The sequence below is a fragment of the Acanthopagrus latus genome, chromosome 23 (genome assembly GCF_904848185.1).
Source record: "Acanthopagrus latus isolate v.2019 chromosome 23, fAcaLat1.1, whole genome shotgun sequence".
Lineage (NCBI taxonomy): Eukaryota > Metazoa > Chordata > Actinopteri > Spariformes > Sparidae > Acanthopagrus > Acanthopagrus latus.
The window spans coordinates 16,974,640-16,994,221 of record NC_051061.1 but is presented as its reverse complement, the minus strand read 5'-3'; the positions used below and the strand labels follow the sequence as shown (position 1 = coordinate 16,994,221).

The 19,582-nt window shown below is 44.2% G+C and overlaps 1 protein-coding gene across 2 annotated transcripts in view; it reads left to right on the top strand.

The window, feature by feature from the left end:
* The window catches only part of arhgap23a (Rho GTPase activating protein 23a), a 72,815-nt gene that overhangs the window by 13,160 nt on the left and 40,073 nt on the right, over window positions 1-19,582 (top strand). Inside the window, exon 1 of one of the 2 annotated variants that reach the window (XM_037089917.1) lies at window positions 690-1,043. The exons of the other annotated variant lie outside the window; for it this stretch is intronic. Within the exon in view, the coding sequence (XP_036945812.1) occupies window positions 990-1,043 (54 nt within the window). The 5' untranslated portion in view covers window positions 690-989. Of the gene's footprint in view, window positions 1-689; window positions 1,044-19,582 lie in introns of those variants that run through there. 2 annotated transcript variants of the gene reach the window in all.

Genomic DNA, 19,582 nt, shown 5'->3' with positions numbered 1-19,582 from the left:
CGCACAAATTTACCCAGCGCACCCTCTCATCTAATTTGATTCACTTCGATTCCCACATGTCAAGTTAACCTCCACATACATGTAGTACTTCCGGTCAAAATAAAGCTTCGGTTAACGCTGCAACAGATGAGGAACACTTAAAAAACGTTTCATACAGAAGTGCTTTTGCCAAAGTCAGTGTTGAAAAAGTAGCCAGTGGTCATACTTGAGTAAAAACTAAAGATATTGTTTTAAAACATTGCTTTTTACTGCATTTGAATAGCACTTGAGTAAAAGTATCTGACATGAAATATATTTAACAATAATCGAAATCTGATAATCGGCCATGCCTGTAATGCCTTTCACTTTTACCAAACTAATATTATATCAAAATATCTTTGCTTTTACTCAAGTATGACTTTTGGGTACAACTACTCCAAATTGTAGTTCAGGACAGCAATTGAGTGAATGTACTTGGTTACATCCCACACTGCCTATGAGAGGCGTCTTATCCAGTAATTGTTTATCCACACTTTCCAGAAATATTACAACTTCACCCGCACACTGACTCATGAGTTTCGACGCCCCCCTCGCCTTCTGATGACTTTTACTTTGAAGGCGGGGCGACTTCCTGTGTCGCCCCGAGCGTGGTCTGCAGGCAGAGAGGCTCGCGCACAGAGGGACTTAGTTATGTCCAACTGATGCGGTCTGGCGGACGAAGAAGAAACAGAAGAAGAAGAAGAAGAAGAAAAAGAAGAAGAAGAAGAAAAATAAGAGGGGGAGGAGGTGGAGGAGGAGGGAGCGCACGGAACGGCCCCGAAACAACGGGAATAGAGTGCGGGAATTTTTTTTATGGGAAGGAAGGAAATAAGTGTTGAACGTTTAAGTTCGAGCGGACTGTTGTTGTTGTTACGCTCCGGGCTCAACGTCTGCCGCCGCCGCCGCCGTTGCCGCTCCCGCAGCAACAAATCTGCCTCCCGTTGAAACAGCCGAACAGTTTCTGCTGTCCAATGAATGGAGTTGCTTTTTGCCTTGTTGGAATACCTCCCTACTCTGATAACCACGTAAGTACTCATCGATAATCATCGTGCTGATACCTGACCGGTACCTTTATTGCTGTTTGCTGTACACGGCTGGGGCTGGTCAGAGAGCGTGATTTCCTAAGAGGATTAACACTAGTTTACATAGCCACTGTGTACACATACACATACTGTACCGGTCAGTGTTCCCTCTGCTGCTTTTGTTCACGGTTGTGGGGGACAAATGGTCGGCGGACGAGTGAATTTCACCCTAAATCAAACCTGATCTCAGGGTCGTGGTTAACCGCCTGGCTTGCTGCAGCCTTTTGTCCGCCTCTCGCTGCATCAGGAGGCTGCCAGCACACGGGACGTCCCGAGCAGGGATGGAGCTCTCGAACAGGGTCTTCATCATCCGGGCTGCTTTCTGTTACAGATCACCCAGATTAGTCAGACAATTGGCTTTAATGGGGGGAATCCACGTGTTTCTCTCTTGTCTTTCATCACTGTCTTTTAGAATGAAACTCGGTATCGATATGGCAATCCGTGGTGTGGCTTCCTCTCGCTGGGAGACGATTATCGATACACTCCCCATATCGATAAACAGCTTTCCCTGACTACTTCATGACTCCTTGTGGTGTTTAGACATCTGTAAACCTGATGTAATTTGGCACCTTCACACTATTTTACCTCCGGAGTAGTTTTGCTGCCTGCCAGATTGTGCCCATTGAGCAGAAACATATCCTAAAGGCACCCAGCGGAGAGCCAGAATGACAGACATCTTTTCAAATTCTGTCACAGAGAAATGAAAGCAGAGCTACGTTCAATGGAACAAACGCTACAAGGAGGATTTGAACCTCAAGCTTCAACCTCAGTAGTCTGAATGAGGCATGCGCTTTACCAAGAGAGATATTTATTGGCTTTAATTCGAACCATTTGGTCACCCAACCTTCATCAAGACTAATGTTCCAAGTTTTTATGACTAAATGTTGGATGTAATATAGCTCATAATTTCAAACCCTCAGTCTAGCTTTTGCTACCTACTTGGTTAGCCCACCCGTCCGTCATCCCCACATCACTTTGTTGTCCGCTGTAACCGCAGTACTATTGTTAAGAAGTAACTTATCGTGAATCATATCACGAGCTGCTCTCTGACTCCAACCCAAAGTAGCCCACAAACAAATTGTCAGATAGTGTGAAAGGCGAGGTTTCCTAAGTGGTGATATAACAGTTAATTCAAAGATGGAAAAGGTGTGACTGCAAGTCAAAGAGCGTCACAAGACTTCTCAACCAGTCGCAAGAAACTTACCTTAACTCTCTTTCGTAACCGTTCCATACAGTTTAAGTGTTGAACGGTTTGAGTCATTTCTTTAGAAAGTACGGTCAGAATTCTCTTGATTACATCTTAAAGTTGAACACTATCTGGTTTCTTTGCTCCTCAATGGCAGTAAACTGAATATCTTTGGGTTGTGGACTAAACAAGGCATTTGAGGATGTCATATTTGGCTTTGGGAAATGCAGAGCGACACTTTTCACCATTTTCTGACTTTTTATAGACCAAAAAACTAATCGGTGCATCGGTAAAACTAGAATGGCACTTCCTCTTTATCATTAATAGATCCAAGTCCTCCTGCTCTGTCTCCAGGAATGTGCTTATTGAAGCACAGATGTGTCATAGTGAAGTCATGAGGGAAGATATGTCACTCTGGGCGGTGGTCTGCTTGCTGAAGGAGGCATATGGTTTGGTATCCTGGCTCGGCGTTCTGTGTGTGCGTGCCTGTGTGTGTGTGTGTGTGTGTGTGTGTGTGTGTGGGTCTGCTTTGATTTAACCTCAGAGGGTCTTTGGCTGCTTGTGTGATGTGGTTGTGTCAGAGAGCTGCTGAGATATTTCCTTTGGTCCTTTTGAATGTGGCGTAGTGAAGTTTTTCCACCTACCTTTGCTCCCTTTTCCTTCTCACAGCATCTCTTTTTATCAGTCGTTTATCCCCTCTGGCAAAGAATAACGCTTCCTCCTCTGTGGTCGCGCTTTAATTGAACCTCTTTTGCTGTAATAGAGCTGCGAACGCCCCTTGCTGAATCCACTTTTATCTTTTTAATTTGACGCTCGTTACGTTTGGTGTTGTAGTAAAACACTTTATAGTACATGTGTAACGACTGCTGTGTGTGAGCCCAAAGAACTGTTGCCATAATGAAAAAACTGCACTCAAAGTATCTCCTCTCTTAAATGTTTCTGCGCTGACTATAACCCTGACCTGTCTCATACCTGACCTTTGACTCTGTACGTCGCAGCCAACACCCAGCTCTGATTTAGCCGGGCCTCCCTCTGCATGTTATCTCACTTGTCTCTGGAGTGGAATTCATCTTCATGATGCAGCGCGGTAATGATTAGTTGAAAGAAAGAATTTAAAGGTGCGCTTTGTAGTCGTAGTTGTAATTTTAATCGGAAGAGAAAGATCCTCGTGCAACAACTTAAATTAACAAGCTATCTTCATTTTCATGACTGGAGAAACAAACTGACCTTGAAGGACAACACAATTTCCTGCTGTTTTATTTTGTTTACATTTGGCGGACCCTGCCACCTTTTTAGCTTCAAACAGTGCCCTGAGAACAGCTTGTTTATTCAGTTAAAACATAAATAATTCTGGGTTTGTATTATTACCTCATTAATATTATGATGATATAATTCGGCGTTTTCATTTCTTCTTCGACTCAGTGCCCGTCCAATTTTCATGCAACGAGGCCTTGATTTCAAAGCTATTTATGGTCTGCTTGTTTTCATCTGAGCCATTCAGTTGTATCTAAATTCCTTGGTTGCCTGTTTAGGAAGAAGACCTCATTGTTTATGGTTGGCTTAATAATTCAAAAATAATAATCCAAAATAAATGTAAGTACGAGATATAGTTGGGCTGAGAAGGTTCACTAATGTTTTAAGCAACAATGATAAATGTTTTCAGGGCCCAGTATCTTATATGTAAAAAAGTGCTGCTTTTCTTTGACATTTATAATAGTAGATTAAGATTCCTCAGGTATGGACTGTTTTTGACTCATTTGTCAAATTTTCTTGATATTTCATTGTCATCAATCGATAGTGAAACTAATCCTCAGCCGCAGCCCTGTCATGCTGGCAGTTTCATTGTACTTCTCCTTCCTTCCATTCCCTGTGACTGAGCTCTACTCTGTTTAGATGAAGCTGATAAAGAGCAACAGTGAGCTGCAATATCGTGGTGTAACCCGATTAAATGTTTAATTTGTCAAAATGGGAGTAAATCAGCCTTTGTGCGTTTGTTCAGAGCACGGAGAGGAAGGGATGTAAGTGTCTGTTTGATGAGAGCAGTTATGATGACGCCCAGTGGGACTGGTGTAATGTTGTTAGCAGGGCTGCTGCGATGTAGCAGTGGAGGGTTTGTGGGTGAGATCAATAAGAGGCAGCTGAAGGCAGGGCGGGGCAGAGGGCAGGACGAGAGGCGGCCCTGATGCTCTAATGCTGCATTGTGCCACGTGACGGCGGAGTGTATTGATGATGGGAAACATGAGAGCGCTTTTATAAAAATCTTGAGCCGAGCCGGTCGATGTTAAAGCCCCTGTGGGCTCTACCTCTGTTTGTTCTCTGCAGCATTATCCCGCAGCCTCCTGACTGATTGTGTCCAGACTTGACTTGCTGACAGAGCATTTTATGTTTCGCAGATCTTTGACCTTTTTAGCTGCTCTTTCTACTTAAACCAGAGGCCTGCTAAAGCATCCCCCGAATCATTTGTAACAATCAAGACCCAAGCTCAGACAGGCTTCTTCGGGCTGATCTGCAAGCATTCCTCCCTGAACAGCCTCTGATCCTGCCGATCACCGGACAAACACCTCAGAAAGGTTGCAAGCCTCAGACCAGTCAGCAGGTCCAGGATCAGCTCCCGGTCATAGCAACGTTAACTGAAGACAGCTGTATGATGCTGCAGAGGAAGGCATTTCTGTGATCATTAGCAGATGGTTTCAGCACGTACAGTAGAAGGCACATGGCACAGACAATACTGCGATACTGGGAATTTATGTGATTTTGGGAACTTGTCACTTTACCAGCTCTATACTGGTGGATTCTAACTTGAGATGGTTTGAAGGACAAAAAAGGGAGAATAAAACACATTTAGCTCTTTTACACTTTTACAAACTCATCTTGCAATAAATTAACTAAACTAAACTAAAACTAAACTAAACTTTTGTCAGGAAGAATTGATGGAAGTTAATCATAGCACACTGATAACATAGACTGATGTACATGAAGCCCAACATGCAACATACAGTATGAAACTTTTGACTAAACAGTATATGTCTTCATGCTGGGATAAAAAAGCAGTATGAGAAACGTGTTTGTTAAATTTGACTTTACATGTACACTGCTCTCCTGCTCTCTGTTGCTGGGATAGAAAAAAGAAAGTAGGGGGAAAACACAGATCATCATATTGCCCAGCCTTAGAAAAAAGCGATTTGATTGTGATTTAGTAAATAAGACATGATTATAATCAACAATTTTGCAACACCTACTCATGCTGCAACTATGAAGCACTTTTGCCAAATGTGAAGTTGGGAAACTTCACAAAAAGCCAGTTAAACGTTCATGAGAGCTTTCCCACCACTTACTGCCCTTTCCCCCCCACTTTATTTCACTGTTATCATTCTCAGTCTCAGTTATTTCTCCACCTCTGTTCTGCATTGCATTCTGGGACACCACCCAAACAGTAATAGTACACACAATTGTTTTCCTTTCTCCGGGCTGAATGTGCTACATATCCAAACATGATTGGTATTTGGCCCACATACAGTTTTGTCTTACACTGTGTCAGTTCAGTGGGTGGAGCTACACAGAGGGCACGACAGTGATGCGTGTGTGTTACGGAGTGTCCTGCATCAGTCCGTTAACGGCATTAAAACGTCTCTCACACCTTAACACCTACGCCCTCCCACCCCGACACCATCACCCTGGGCTGCATTCCTCGACCTGGGGCCTGGACGCGACAGCTGCACCGCTGCTCGCGCCTCACGTCCACAATCATTAACCTGGAGAGTGTGTGTGTTGACACAATTTAATCACACAAACACACACAGCCAAGCACAGGTGTTCACAAACTCCAGGCACTCCAGCATGTTTGCATCACACTTAAAGGGTCAGAGTGGCGCACACAAAACTCATAAACTCTGTGTGCAGGTGCATGAAACATGGTCTCACACACACACACACACACACACACTGTATTCAGATGCCTTTCTGTTTGGAGGCTCAAACCGGCTCCATGGATCATGCTGACTTGGCCGTCTCCCCTCATGTTTACACGAGGAAGTCCTTGATGCTGTGCAAATATGGTGCCTATAGGTGGGCGAAGGACATCAGTCATCATTGACCTTGTTTACTGTGGTGAGAGGGGAGCGGCTGCTGGAGTGCAGCTCTGCAAAGCAGGCCTGTTTCTGTTGCTAATGGCTCTTTATTGATCTCCTGGTAGTCAGTCAGTTGGTCTTTCGTGCTGGCAGAGTCAAAACTGGCTGTGGATGATTGGATTCACTCTGTTTTTACATGTAAATTGATGCCCAGGTCTGTGAATTAAATTAATGTTCTCATTGTGTTTTTAAAAGTCATGTTTTGTATTTTGTACTTATCTTAAAATCCACTTTCCCCCTTTTATTTTATTTTTTATTTTCTGAAAACCAAGCCTCACATATTTGGTATCTAGAATTCAGTCCGGTGGGTTTGAGCAAATGAGTTTGTCATGACTGACCCAGTGTTTCTTTAAATGGTTGCAGAGGTAAATAAGCTTTGTTTAGTTGTCTTGGAATGTACTCATGATTAGATTACAGCGTGCTTCTAGTGAGCACAAAAATGTGGTTGACTGACGAAGAGTGCTGCCAGCTAAGTTAATAAGGTGACGGTACCTTTTTAATGTAAAGTAAGATGAGCCGGGAGATCGGTGCCACACAAAAAAACACCCTGATGGCGCCTGAACATAACTCTGGATTTGCTATTATTTCTCTGTTTTCTCTGCAAAGTGTCGCCTCCTCGTCTTGCAGGGAGCTCTCGTCCTCTCGTGTCCCAGCTGGATGCGTTTCATGTGGCGTCTGACTCGCAGGCTCTGGGAGGTTCGGTGTGAAACAAAGCCTCTCTCAGAAACAGATGAGAGCTAATTAGATTCAGCCTGTTGATGGTCTGGCCTGCGTCAGTGCCTCTTTGTATGTGGGCCTGCAGCGGAGTCGCAGTGTGTTGTTTCTGTGGAGGAAAATATGTCGTACAGTGCTGTACGTGAGGGGCTTCGAGTTAATAAGAGGAATGGGGAACAGGTTGGGTCTTGTTCTGAAACGCAGACTTGACTCCGTCTGTATCTGTCTGCGGGATCAGCCTGAAGGCAGCGAGGCTGGGTTTGAATCAGGGTCAAGGTTCAGAGGTTAGGGGCCCCCCTCGTCACACACTTGGCCCCCCGTACAGAGCTTAAAGATGCAGGAGGGAACCCCTGTCACTGTGTGCAACAGAGGCCACAGAGGTTAAGCTGGGGCTGCTGTTTAGCTGATCTCCATTCAGATGATCCTATCCCGCGCATGTTTCGTCTTTCTCACGTCTCTGTATCTAACGAGAACATTTCTGCGTTGCGCTCCCATAGTGTTTACATTTTTCTGTTTCTGCACAAATGATAAGAGTATTTGCAGAAAGCTGAATGTCGCTTTGTGTCTTGCTCCAGTCAGCTGTGGAGGCAGCTTTTTCTTTTTCTTTTTTTTTACGAACAGCAGGGTCTGCACTGGAATGTGAGAGGGACAGAGAAGGAGGGGGGTGAGGAGGGAAAAGCAGGGCAGAAGATAACAAACTCGACTGAATCCTGATGAGTCACAGGGGGGAGAATGATGCCAGTGCGACAGCCAAAACACAATGGAGCGACGGAAAGCGAAGACAAGCACACAGAAAAGTTGGTTCTCCCCTCATAACACGCAAGCTGCCAAATTTTTCACTTTATCTGTAAACAAGTACCAGGGAGCGTGTTTACCACTTTACATGCTGTTCTTGGATGTTCTCGGTTGTCCCAGTGGTAGGGGATATGAGTTAAGTCACGGTGTAGTCATTTCAAGGGCTGCACAATTAATTGAAATATTAGGTAAAATGGGTCTCAACATAGAGTCAGATATAGGTTTAAAAATCAGATACTCCAGATGTAAGGGAACATGTTTGTTTGGTAGAGAACTCAGCAAAAAAATTGCCTGTTTTTTCATTGAAAACGACCATTCCCACTCAAATCGTGACCCATATCCCAATTCTTCAAAATTGGTGCGATGATAGCAATATGATTGTTTTTGCATATCATTCAGTGCTGTGATAAAGTCACCAGGTGGCTTTTTCAATCTGATGTAAAAAAAAAAAAATAGATGTATAAATAATAAATCTAAATTTGTGTTGCAGCTACCCATCGATTTTATGATGGACTCCTTGATGGAGCCTGAGGTGCATCTTCAATTTCTGCAGATCCTCACATTTAAGAATTAAAGAAATCTGAGAGTGGGTCGTACTTTTGCATGAGAGTTGAATGGCGCTATTAAGCGCTTTATCAAAATAGTTGATTCATTGTCTGGCCATCCACTTTTCGTGCTCTCAACAATGTGCCGATATGGGAGTGTGAGCATTACTTTTCCTGTTGAAATATTTATAGTTTCGCTGTGTAGCTATTGATGAGGAAACATTATTAAGTGTGTAATGAACAAGTTGTAGTAGAATCACAACATGTTCTGGTTTTGTGTCTCGGCCAGAAGAAGAACAGTTCCAGCTGGTCGACTGTGTGCTGATGTTTGCTCTCTGCACGGAACCGTCTTGGTTCCTCCGGGGATGTTTAGACTGTTCATGGCAGCTGGCCAGCTAAGAGTTAATGAACTGTGAGTTGTACAGTGAATTACAGTTGTTTCATTGGAGGGTAGTGAGCTGACTCATTGACCTCCATCTCTACTTCCCATACAGCCTGGACAACGGTGCTGCAGTGTGGATGTACAGCAATCAAACACAAAGACACACACTGGTAACAGTCGTACTATTTGTGAAAGGGGAGGAGGAGGGTTGTTTTGTCAGTCTGGTAAAATCACAGGGCAGAGATTATCGGGAAGGTAATGAGGAGCTGAAGATGCTCGGAAGAGATAGTGTTGTGGTTTTCCTGATGCCTGCTGGTCCGGCACAACACTGCCTCTGTTTCCAAGCTTACTAAAGTCCTCTCTGAGCATAACACTGGTGTGGTTTTGGGGGTGGGGGGGTTGTGTTTACCAATCGTGCAGAATGTAATCTCTCTTCAGTTCTGTAGGATGTTTTCTTCTGAAGGAGTCGTTTGACATTTTGAGAAATATTTGCTTTCTTGTCGGGAGTTAGATATACATACATGTCCCCGCGCTACATGTGGAGCTCGAGCCAGATTAGTTTATCTTTCTATAAAGACTTGAAGCACAGGGGGAACAGCTAGCTCAGCCCTGCCTCCCAGCACCTCTATATTTGATAAATGAACACGTTACATCTTATTTTTGATTTGTTGTTGTTGTTCTGGTTTCTTTTAGAGTTCACCAGCCGAAAACACATCCCCCCTCTTTTGACATTTGCCAACTTTCTGCTGTTCACACAACCTCATCCACAGAGCAACTTCAACCATAAATCTTCTGGTGTCCCTGCCCACTTTGTCCAAACAGGAGACAATCATCCTCCTATTGGGGTACCTACACTGGCAGTGGTGGAACAGGGAAAGCCGTCAAGTCTATCACAGTGACGGCTTAAACTACAAAACAGGCTAAGCTGAAAAAAAAGAGGAAGGGAGAGCGGACTTGGAAAAAAGAAAGGAGTCGTGCAAGTGTGGTGACCTAGAGAGGAGGGAGGGGACTGTTATCTGCAAAACGAACAGGAAGTTAGCTAAATCAAACAGAGATGCTTTCTGTTTTATATACTACAGTAAAGAAGTAAAATGCTTTTGTGGCAAACAGAACCTCATTTTAAAGACCAGTTGAGACCAGAGATTTGCTGCGAAGTGAAACTGTTTTTGCACATGGCAGACTGGCACGTTGCACGTACTTTCTGCTCCTCTCGTGTTAAGTTTTCTTCTCTCAGATGTGCATGAAAGTACTGCATCCAGGTTAATGATTTGACCTGGATAGGGCAGTGTTGATACCAGATCGGATCAATTTGCAGCGCACAGCATCAATGGCGCCTCTGTTTGTTGGAAAACACAGCGGTAAACCTCATTTCACTCCAAATTATGTCAAATGAATGCGTCGGTGTGTCTTGCATACTTGCAAATGTGTCTGAACATGAAACAGTTCTGTTTATTTTGTGGGGTTTGATTGTTCAAAAGTGAGCTAACACAAAGGTAAACTCACCACTTAATACCTCAGGCAAAGTACTGGAGCTACTCTGCTCACGTCAAGCTGTGTTCCCACTCCTATCTCTTACAGCCTCAGTGTGTCATCGTCCCCTTCTTTTTTTTTTTTTTACAACCTTTACCGAATTCCAGTGACTTTGAGAAATTGCTGTCCGCTCTCTGCTGTTACCTTCTTTGGTCATCTCCTGTCAGGATACTCCTGTTTTGAACTGCTGTTGTTGCTTTCATTTTACAAACTGCGACTGATTGCGCGGCCGTTTTTGACTCATCTTCACCCCTCTTAAAATGCTTCTCTGAGCTAAATGTCGTCCTGAAATGTATTCGTATGTAAGCTTGTTCCATAAAAGGTTTGTTTCAGTATGATTCTTGTATATCCCCCCGCCACCCGCCTTTCTTCTCCTCCCGCTCAGTTTACAGAAGCAAAACTAACAGTACGGTATGTTTCTATAAGCGTTCCTCTTTGCTGTAAGCGGTGCCAGTGTGTCTTTCATCCGAAACGTCTGAGTGAGAGCATATGTGTGTGTGTCACATCCCCGTGACAGCCATAACAGGGAGACGAGCGAGACCCACCACGATCCCTCGAGGTCTGACCTTTTATTTCTGGGGTGAAACAAGTCATGAAGACCGCAGAGGACAGTTTACGTCTGCAGGGTCAACATTCTCAGAGTCCAAGTTCCTGCTTTCAAAGGCTGCTAATAGAGAGCGACAGAGGGTAAAGATGCAGAAAAGGCATCAGTGTCAACCTGGCATATGGATCTCATCTGCACATTGAACACAGAAAGGGCAGCCAACAGCGAGCACACCAGCAGCATCTCTGTCCTCTAGAGACGTCGCCCTAGTCGGCAGTTTGTCAACAGGAAAGGGCAGGCAGATGAAACGATACCCTGGGCTGATCCTCCTGTATTGAAAACATGCCAGGCGGTATCTGTAGACCATCTTTGTAGCACTGGGTAATGACAAAGAGAGGAGGGGAAGGAGGAGGGATGCAAAGGTCAGAAACATTCTGGATGTAATCTCCAGATCGGCAGCTTTTACCAGTCCACGCAATGTGAGAAAAGAGTCATGCTTTATATGTTCTGCAACTCATGTGACCGGCTTTGATTTGAGCTTCCAGATTGGAGAAAATGTTGATAACACAGGGGAGAAGATTTGATTTGTCAGGCCCAAAATTCATGCGGTAATTGATTAATGTTGTGTGAATATGTTGTGCCCATTGGCAACCGCTCATGCAACACTTAAAGAGGTCAATGTGAGCCTGCGGGGAGTCATGAGGGCTGGAACGCAGAATGGAATTTGGGACCATCTCAGTTATTTAAATGTTTAAATGTTAAATGTTATTGTCTCTATTAATCGATTGATTATTTGATCTATGAAATGCCAGAAAATTGTGAAAATTGTCCATAAGTAGGAAAAAGTCATTTCACCTTCAATAACTTTTCTATTTACTCTCAGAACTATTTTCTTTTAAGATAAGATTTTATTGAATCTGACAGAGCTTGGGATTTAAAATACTAAGATGCACCCACATTGACGGGTTCACAACACTCTTGCACACACTCTGTTTTAATTACCAAACCGGCTGCTCTCAATCATTTTGACTTGTGCACAGTCACACTGTTGTAATAAACTTAACAGGACAGAAGAAATATTCAAGAGGAAACAGAATTACTAACGCAATTGAATTGACTGATGTTGCTCAGGATTTATCAGCTGCCTAAACCATTTCAATGAATGTGTAGAAGAGCACAGATCATTATTCGACATCATATCCTGACCGATTCTGTTGTGACATAATCTGATCGCAGATTGCGAGGTGATCACATTCACACAAAGGGTCCTAAATGGCCACCACACGCCCGCGGACTCCACTTAGAGAATCGCTGGCTTGTGGGTTACTGTGCAAAAAGACTGCCGGACGACTTCCTCAGCGTGGTGTGAGCGGTGGTGCATGGCAGGAATGTAAAAACCAGATGACCTCAAATGGAAACTCCTGTTGGAGGCAGGCAGGCCATCTCGTTTGCTCTAATAAACACTCTGACTCCGTTCTCGAGTCCTGCTCGCTCTGTTTTTTTTCCCTCTCAACCTGGCTCATCGCCTCCACCACGCCCCGAATGTTGGAGCGCTGCCTGGTTTTGGGCCTATAGGCTGAGACGCACAATTGGGCCCAGCTCCGACTTTATCCAAGGAGAACAATGACGTCATCTTCCAGCCCCAAAGTTATAATTTTCATCTGTTAATTACACAGAGGCAGAGATGAGCTAAATATAGACATCTGGGCTTGGAGAGGGGGAGGGAAGCAGCCAGAAAAGAGGGGGCTCCAAGTATGGCTGTCCTTCGCCCAGACGAGAAGGGGGGGGTGAAGAGGCCTGCTTGGAGCCCTGTGGTTTTCTGCTGCTCCTGAAAACAACCAGGAACGAGAGAGAAAAGAGAAGAAGACGCAAAAAAAAAAAAAAGGAATGAAGGGGGGTTGGCTCTTATTGCAGCGGAGCTCAGACGTGACGCTCTGATTGCTCCCAGCGGTTGTGGTCAGTACAGAGGGGAGGCGGGGGAGTACAGTGCAAGACGAGCAGCTCTTTGCCAGATGTCGTCATTGGGCCTTATGTTGGTATATTTGATATACATCAGGAGACAGATGTGCTCGAGAGGAAGCACAGCTGGGAGTTCACCTGACGAAACCCGGCTCCCGCCTCACGGTGGCACTCAGAAACAGCAGTTGGAAGGCCGCGGCGTGTCCATGTTTGAGGACAAGCTCACATGACTGAACACACGATGAAAAGATATCGCACCTTTCACCGAAACAAATGAGTTTTGAGTTCTTGGTGATCAGCTGGATCTACAAGCTCTCACGAGGCTCGCTGGTTGTTGCCGTTCCAAATTAAATTCACGACACGAGTTTTACTGACTGGCTGCTCGTTTCCAGACCGAAGTCATAAAAATCAATCATGTATCAAACGATCCCAAAGGCACCAGTGTAGGAGGCTCAAGTCCTCAACCTTCACACTCTGAAAAAATCGGCCGTGAAAGCCAATTTGGGACCCATAATGAGCGTAAACATCTCTGCCGTCAAACTTGTCTCCCCGCAGGGTTTTTTTCTCAAGCTGCAACAGAGGCACCTTGTTGGTTGTCATGGCAACTGTCAGCATGGAGGTGATGCGTGATGGGTGACTGTGATTAGGTGGAAGATGGTTGTCAAAATGAAGCCTGACAGCCGGCGGAATGGCTGCATTTTTTGCATGCAGCCAGAGTGACTGGAGAAGTTTGCTCTAACTGGAGAAAGGCTTATTTTCCCACTCACATCTAGTGGTGTCTGTCCATGCAAATAGTGTCAGAGATGTTGTCATTGATGGATGTAAGCCTCTGTGTTACAAAGACATGTTTCGGTGGTATCCCCTCCAAAGAGCATTGACAAGTCTATTTTATTTTAGAGTTCTTTGTCAAAAACCCTTGTTAATGTCAAAAAATGAAAAACAGAGAATGCGTTGTTGAACATTTTTAGCCACTTCTGAGTATTTTTGCCATGTTTTTTTATGTTTTGTCAGTGTATTAGTGTCAAAACAGTGAAAGACGACACTTCACAGGTGTGTGGATGAGATGAAAATGAACATTCTTGTTAAGTTGCAGATCGCTGTAAGCCAGTTTCAGTCATTGCCGTCGGCTCCTCTGTCTGTCCGCGGTCAGATTTTTGTGGGTGCGATAGTGTCGCGGCCGTGAGAGATACGGCTCGGGAAACTTCACAGGTGCGCAGCTGAGATCGACATGAAGGCCGAGTTTGAAGATGGATGTGTTCTCATGTAGGAATGTAATAATCACGGGACAAGCCGTGAGCACAATCGTCTCTAGTTTAAGTGTCAGCCTCAAAAGTCCAGTGTCGGCATTATTTGCATTTAACCTGCTGAAGTTTTGTAATATATTTGTCTGTTTTGCATAGTTACTGAGGATGATAACAGACCCGCTGTGAGCCGGTTTCCATGGAACTACCAAAGAAATAGCAGCAAGATTAAAATTACAAGATTTTAGATTGTTTTCAGAGATGCACATTGCTGTTTTGTTTTTTTAGGCTTTTTTTTTAGGTTTTTTAGGTTTTTTGTTTTTTTTTTAGACGTTTCACAGGCAGATCCCTGAGAGAAGAAAAAGAACTATCAGTAGTTGTGATAGTTGTGCAGGAAAAAGAAGAATGCTTGAGCGCAACATGCAGCTTTCTCTACTTTTGGGCCTCGATGTGACTCTGAGGAGGACTCTGCTAATCGGGTTAAAGTGGAGCATCATCTCTCCACTTAACCGTGCAGGGAGACATAACGGCTCTATCTGTATCACTGCCTCTCGCACACTCATGCTTGCAGGTTTTGATACGACCCGTGAGTCTCTCGTGACTATGAAATGTTGCCCAGCTGAGGCGTATGAAACAAGGTCAGCGCCTTCAGATTCAAAGTATACATCCGACAGTGCTTAATAATTCAACGTGCCGAGATTCAGCCGAATGTGACCGACACGCATGGTAGCAAATGTGTGTTAATGTCTTCTCATTTAGCCTTCAGTCATGCAGTCTAGCCCAAGAATGTCTGTGGATGAGGAGGAGATGTATGGGAGGTAATTAGAGTGTATGTGTGAGTACATATGTGTACTCTTCACCATCTGCTCCCTCCGACGTCTTCACTTGTGCATCTGCTTTGGATCACTCTCTGCCCTCATTTTTTTTTTTATTTGCAGTAAATTTTATCCTCCTGGTGTTCACTTTCCAACATCTGTTAAAGCCCCCCTATTGTGCTCTCCTTCCCTCTCCTCACTCTATCTTGCTTTTCTGTTTTTTGCCCACGTAGATGCTTGGCTGGCTGGCCGGCTGACTCATGTATCCCACGTTCCCTTGTTGCAGATGTAGCGTGATGGAGACGCTCCTGAGTCAGCCAATCACTTTGTGTAATAAATCCCCAAACGAGATTTCTTTTTTTTTTTTTTGTCCTTTGGCTGGTTCGCAGTTTGCTTGGGCCAATATACACTGTGTATGTGGTCTTGTTAAGATTGGGGCTGATTATTTTCAGCATCAGTATGTCTCGAAACAGATCAGTCAATTAGCCCAAAACCGTGCAGAGGGTTACGCCCTGAAGAAGGCTGTTTGATCCATTATGCGTGGGCTGCTACTCAGCTCATTTTTAACATGCATCGTCAATGTTTATAACTATTTCAGCATGAAGTGGCCTCTCAATAAAAGCTTTTTTAAACCTTTTTGCCAGAAGAGTGCCTTGGATTTATTTCTTTTTTCAACTATCTGAGCACTTCTTTCTCTAGCCGTTGTTGTTCTGGTTTCAACTTCTCAAAAAGAGAGAAATCTCTTTTTCATCACTGTAAACTGATTATGTATAATATATGTGATGTTTTGATAATGATACATTACTTGGCTGTCGAACAATACAAAATATTTGAAGATGCCAGCATGAACTCAGTGGTAGACCATTTTCTAACATTACAGACCAGACCACTAAACCATTGTTTGACAAAACAAGATAAAAATACTTCATCATTGTTTAAGATTGTCCACAAATGTCATAAAAAATGAAAATGTCAAATGCTTTAAGAGACATGACACATATTTTGAGTCCAAAACCAGCAGACAACCAGTAAATCATCACATATGTGAAACATAATTAAAAAGAGCTCGAGCATTTATCTAACACTCATGACAAAGATATACGATACAGTCAGGATATTTTACAGTTTGGGAATAAACCTTTTGAAAACTGTTGAAAATGGCAACTTCACTGGGAATTTGAACATTTTAAATTACCTCAAGCATTTTTTTCCTTTTTCATACATACAAATTTTAATGATCCTTTATTAGACGGTAGAGAGAAGACAGGAAGTGGGATGAGAGAGTGATGGGTAAAAGCCTACCAACTGAGCTGTCAGGATGCCAGACCAAGCATCTCTTTTTTTGTATTAAAACAAAATAAGGTTTTCATATTGATTCATATTGGACAACGTGCTGATACCAGTATATATATCTGTGACAGGCTGACATTGACTACTTATTTTATACAGTTTTTTCAGCAGTAGTGTAACTGTCACAGATTGATTCTCTGTCATTTTTGTCACTAAGTGAAAACATGTTCATCTTCATACAGTGTTTGTGTGAGTGGGGCTGTGACGTGAAGCTGACTGAAGTTACGTTAACTCCCTGAGGAGGAGCACGGGGCCAGGTGGGCTTCTTTAACTGCTCTAATCCTGCAGTCAGGAGTAATCTGTGCATTGTTCTTGTTGTTGTATCAGTCCTGGTCTGTAAGACAGTCAGGGAGGGAGGGGGGGGACCACCCAGCTCCCCTCAGCTGTGGGCTGATGGGAAATCTGACCTTTGCGCGTTTCGTCTCCGAGTCCACCTGCTACCATCTCCGGACTTCCCGAGACTGTTGCCACCTCAAAGCCCACAACAGGTGTGACCCCGGTGATCTCCGGCCCCAGACTCTCATGTTATCCATTAGTACGTGACATAAGAGCACAGATAACTGCTCATAGGTCGACTTATTGCCCTTAATCACACATCCCAGTTCCAGCCAGTGCAGCATGAACAGTGTATGCTTGTGTCTCTGCATGCAGAGTCCACACCCTCTGTTCTCTCCTGAGTCCCAGTGCTCAATGGGGCAGCTCCCCACCCATCTGCCGCCTGACTCTGGGTTGCAGCTGCCCTCTAGTGGCTGCTGCGTGGTAACTACGCTCTGTCTCCAGCCAAGTAGGACTATAGGTCCAGTGACATGGGGATTTACAGGAGATTAAAGTTAAAATTAACCTGCTTTAAACAGCTGCGTCTTTTTTGCTCACTTTTTTTGTCTTCTCCAGATTACTGATAATTACTGTCTAGACAGAGACATCGACTCCATCGCTGTACATCAGTGGAAAGCAAACATCAATACTTTTTGCAGACCGAAACAAAATGCATTTGTAAAATTGAGCGTTAAAGTGATAATGTAATGTCTATTTTCTCAGGCTTTATCACTTAGAATTGAACCATTTAAAAACCCTAACGATTCTCCTTAAATTTCCCTCATTCTGCATCTGCTCACTCCAGTGTTTCAATGAAATCAAATGCTTCTCACTTAACTTGAGAGAAATGTAGAACTATGCTGTTTTTTTAAGGCTGCCCTGTTCCATCGAAACAGAAGTTTCAGCATGTCTTCAACATCTTATTGTACGCTTTTCTTTTGATGAGTGAAAGTAATAGTATTGGGGGGATTGAACTCTCCTTGCCTTGAAGATGTGCATTGTGCATGTTCTGGTCTCGTTTGCATAGCTCACCGTATTTATAGCAGCAGTGTGATGACACAGATGTCATGTGGGCGCTGCTCCATCACATGAAACCTCTCCTGCCACATGTTGAGTCAGGACAGTGACTCTCTCTCCAGTAGGGGACAGGATTCACACTCTGAGCTGAAGATGCTTTTCTTAACTCTCTCTTTGAAAGCTTCAGATTCTGGTATTAACAGAGTCCTTCGCTTCAAGCCTTTTTTTTGTTTTTGAGTTTTTAGGAGCTTCGTCCTCCGCCTGTCCTGCTCTGACCCTGTCTGTGCTTTTTCTGAATCGCCACAGCCTGTGTTTAGAGAAAACACCCCATAGTTGTGTCTGCAGGCCTGGTTTGTTTGTGACATGCCAACTCAAACGCTCACTCAGCAACCTGAAACTCTTCAATCTTCTCTTTCCTGTGTATTTCCCATCAAGCCTCAGCTTATTCCTCCTTCTCACACCTCTGTGTTTTGATGTGAGGGCGCAGTGGAGAGGAGGAAAACTTTGTTTTGGAAAAAAACAGAGGGGTTTAGGACTCTGTGTGTTAATCTTTTGGCCCGTGGTACATGTTATGAGTGTTAAGGGGATTAAAACGTATCACCAAACTAATCTGTCCGTTACACCGACAACCCTGCTCCCTCCCTCCCTCTCTCCTCACCCTTTTCACTTTTCCACTGTTTGTTATCAGAGAGCGGTGGGGCAACGAGCCATCGCTCTTCAGAAACTAGCAACGCGTGGCGGCCTTTGATTTTTTGACTTCTGGAGCTTTGTACTGCCAAGTCATGATGGGAAAAAAACTCTATTATGAAGTCTGCATCATCTCCGGTTTGCAGTGTTTACTCAGCAATCAGAATGGTTACAAGTATGATAAAGGAGGTATGCTCCTGTGATGTACATTCAGCCCACATGCAGGTGATGGATGTGCGGCCTGCTCAGGCATGCGCCAGCCGAACAGTAGACAGTGTGGGTCAATGGTGGGAGGTGTGCTATTGTCACAACTCTTCATGTGTGTCTTCCGTGTAAACTGTAACTCAACGCCTCTTTGTTCCTTTCACTCCACGCTCGTCCTCCTTTTTTCTGTAAATGAGTCCATGGTTCGTGAAAAAGAGAAAGAGAGAAGGAGAAGGAGAGAGAGCTGGACAGACAGAGGCCGTTTGTTTCCAAATTAGGCGCTGCTTTCTCCTCGCCAACACTAACTGTTATTGTGAAAAATGTGATATGAAATCCCCACTCAGCGGTGCCACTGTGAAATTGAGCGCTTGTGTATTTTCAGATATTAAACCCCTGTCTGGCAGCCGTCTGTGATTTTCCTCGGGTGTGGTCTTTTCTCACATCTCTCCCTCCTGCGTGGAGAAGAACCGGACCTCCTCTCGCTGCCCGTCGGTGATCCGCTCTCCTTTCTGCAGGGCGGTTCCGCCTGGCGGTGCGTCGAACCCAGAGCCCTGGTCTGAACCGCAGAGAGAGAGAAGAGAGAGAAACCCCCCACGGCCACAGCCTCCTGACTTTATGAGGAACCCTAATTACATAGGCTGGTGTATTTATACTCAGCTGTGACTCAGTGCGACATGTGGCGGGTGCCTGAGTGTGTGTGTGCGTGCACGGGCCTTTGTGTTCACACATAAACAGTGTGTGCGTGTATCAGTGAAAGTGTGTGCTGACTCTATAAACTAAACCAGGGATGAAGGAAAGTGTAGATCCACACTAACCGAGTCTGTTATTTAGCAGAAAAGTTACTTTAAAGTGACGCTGTGTTGCTCTTGAGAAGAGAAACAACACAGTGTTCTTCACGCAGATGAAAAGAGCAGTCATGCACACCCGTACTTACTCGGTCTGGTACGATCAGTAACTTTTAATGGCTAGCTGATGTTCGCAAATCTTTTGGCGATACCGTAACTGTGTCAGTTTTCTCTGAAACATTTCAGTGGTTTTATCACATAAGTCAAAAGAAGAAGTAAACACTTC